Source organism: Penaeus japonicus, unplaced genomic scaffold (assembly GCF_977035675.1).
Source record: "Penaeus japonicus unplaced genomic scaffold, GWHDUDI00000001_assembly GWHDUDI00000025, whole genome shotgun sequence".
Lineage (NCBI taxonomy): Eukaryota > Metazoa > Arthropoda > Malacostraca > Decapoda > Penaeidae > Penaeus > Penaeus japonicus.
In genome coordinates, this window is record NW_028234427.1 from 25,138,463 (window position 1) to 25,140,962 (window position 2,500).

General features: G+C 49.9%; 1 protein-coding gene across 1 annotated transcript in view; it reads right to left on the reverse strand.

The window, feature by feature from the left end:
• Positions 1–2,500, reverse strand: part of LOC122248918 (uncharacterized) — a 19,684-nt gene that overhangs the window by 9,988 nt on the left and 7,196 nt on the right. Inside the window, exon 3 of the mRNA XM_086551477.1 lies at positions 2,034–2,259. Coding sequence (XP_086407603.1) covers positions 2,034–2,259 — 226 coding nt within the window. The remainder of the gene's footprint in view (positions 1–2,033; positions 2,260–2,500) is intronic.

The following is a 2,500-nucleotide window of genomic DNA, read 5'->3' on the forward strand; positions in this document are numbered from 1 at the left end:
TGGGGGATTTTTTTAGGGGGAAAGGGGGCGAGGAGGATGTCGGGACGTGGAAGGCTGGTTGAAGGGGTTGGGGGGGGGGGGCGGTATTGGGAGGGAAGAGGGAGGCAGACATGCAGTCAGTCAGGAAGGAAGGAAGGAAGGATGGATGGAAAGAAGGAAAGAAGTCAGTCAGTCAGGGAGGCAGGGAGGGAGGAGAGAGGCAGAGATGTAGTCAGTCAATCAGTCAGCGGGGCAGACGCAGATAAATAAATATAATTTGTAGCAAAGGCAGGATAAGGTAGAAAGAGAAGCACCAAAAGGAATAGGAACGGAAAGTAGGTTAAAATGTCTGCGGTTTGAGATGCGTGAGGTAGGGGAGGGGAGAGGAGAGGAAGAGGAAGAGGAATAGAGAAAGAAAAGAGGAAAGGAAACGGGATGGGTTTACAGTAGTCAAGATAGATAAAGGAGATGAGAGAGAGAGGGGGGTGGGGGAAGAGGAGGGATGAGAGAGAGGGAAGAAAAATGAGAGAAGAGACAGGTAGAAGAGAGATGAGAATTGATAGAGCAGAAAGATATATGAGAAAGACTAAAAGATGAGGGATGAGAGAGGGGAGAAAAATGAGAGAGCAGAAAGGGAAAAGGGAAGCGAGAGTGAGGGAAGAAAGATGAGAGTTGAGAGAGAGAGAGAGAGAAGAAATATGAGAGGTAAGACAGAGGAAAGAAGGTTGAGAGAGAGAAGAGAGACGGGAGAAGGGTCACAGGCGGGTAGTTAGGATTCGGGGGGGGGGGGGGCATCATAATCGCTCGCGTGGACGAATCATTTCCCCAAACAAGGAAAGTTGTTTCTTCCGCCCGGGAGGTGGGGGAGAAGAAGAAGAAGGATGAGGAGAAGGAGAAGGGTAGAAGGAGAGAAAAAAGGAGAAAGAGAAGGAGAAGGAAAGGGTGAAGAAACGGAGACGGTATAGCGAATACTCGAAATAGTTGAGGAGAAAAAATAGAAGCGAAGGAACGGAAGGTGAAGGGGAGAGTGAAGCGGACGAAGACGACGAGGGATAACAAGCATAAAAGGAAAGGATAATAACCGCGAAAAGAAACGGAGAGGGAAGGGGAGAGGGAGAGAGAGAGAGAGAAGGGCAAGACGATCAAGGCAGCTCATAACGGTTAAGGATAATGATAATAGGAACATTTCTGGAAATTAGATCTGCATTTAGATGATAAAGGAATACCCCCCCCCCCCCTCGATTCGCCTCATGAATGTTAAAAGCGCACAAAAGGGGGTGAAAAATGGCCGAGATTCGACGTGGAGAGGAGGAGAGGAGGAGGAAAAAAGGGTAATGATACAGACGCCATGGGATAACGATAACTACCGCAATGCAGTGGCAATGCGAGAGGTAATGGGGAAGAGGTGCACTTGCAGCGTGAAGGAGAGAGGTGGAAAGAGGGAAGGAGGGGGAGTGCGAGGGATGGACGGAGAGGGACAGGGGCGAAATGGAAGGGATTGACGGAGGAGTAAGGAAGCAAGTTTGATTGGAGGATGAAGGGGAGATGGAAAGAGGAGGGGGGGAGAGGGAAGTCGGGTTGGAAGGTGAAGTAGAGATGGAAAGAGGGAGAATGGGAGGATGAGATAAGTGGAAGAGAACGAAGGAAGGAGCTAGGATTAGAGGATGAGACAGAGACAGAGACAGAGACAGAGACAGAGACAGAGACAGAGACAGAGACAGAGACAGAGACAGAGACAGAGACAGAGACAGAGACAGAGACAGAGACAGAGACAGAGACAGAGACAGAGACAGAGACAGAGACAGAGACAGAGACAGAGACAGAGACAGAGACAGAGACAGAGAGAGAGAGAGAGAGAGAGAATACGGGTGGAGGGAGAGGGAAGAAGAGAGATCGAGAGTGAATTAAAAGACAGAGTAGCTAAAGGAGAATAAGAAGTAAAGACAGATGTAGACGGCAACCAGGAAGAGCAAGGGTATAGGCGAAGGGGGAAGGGGGGGAAACGAGGAAAGAGAAGAAAGTAGAAGAGGAGGGAGGGTGAGGGCGAAACTCACTTTATTCCAGAAGGACTTGAACCGTTCCATCACAGACGGAGACCTCTCTTGCTCCTTCTCGTCAGGCACAGGTACTGCTTCAGGCACAGGTACTGCTTCGTCGTGGTCAGGTATCTCCTGTTCTTCTTCAGACACGTCATACTCTTCATCGGGCGTTTCGAGTTCTTCGTCGGACACGTCATCATCACCTTCAGGCTCGTAGTCGTCGCCCTCGCTCTCCGTGGGCCTGAGAAGAAAAACAAAAACAAAATTTGAACCTTATTGATAAAGTTTGTTCAAGTCCCCCCTCCAACGACCTCCACCCAACGCCTACGTTTTCTATACCCAGCGTCCGTTGGAAATGCATCTCCGTGAAATGATGATTATCCCGACGGAGGCGATGCATCCAGAAACACAAGGTCGCTTGTTGGGAGAGAGAGGATAGGGGGTGAAGGGGTGAGTGGGTGAGGGGATGAGGGGATGATCCT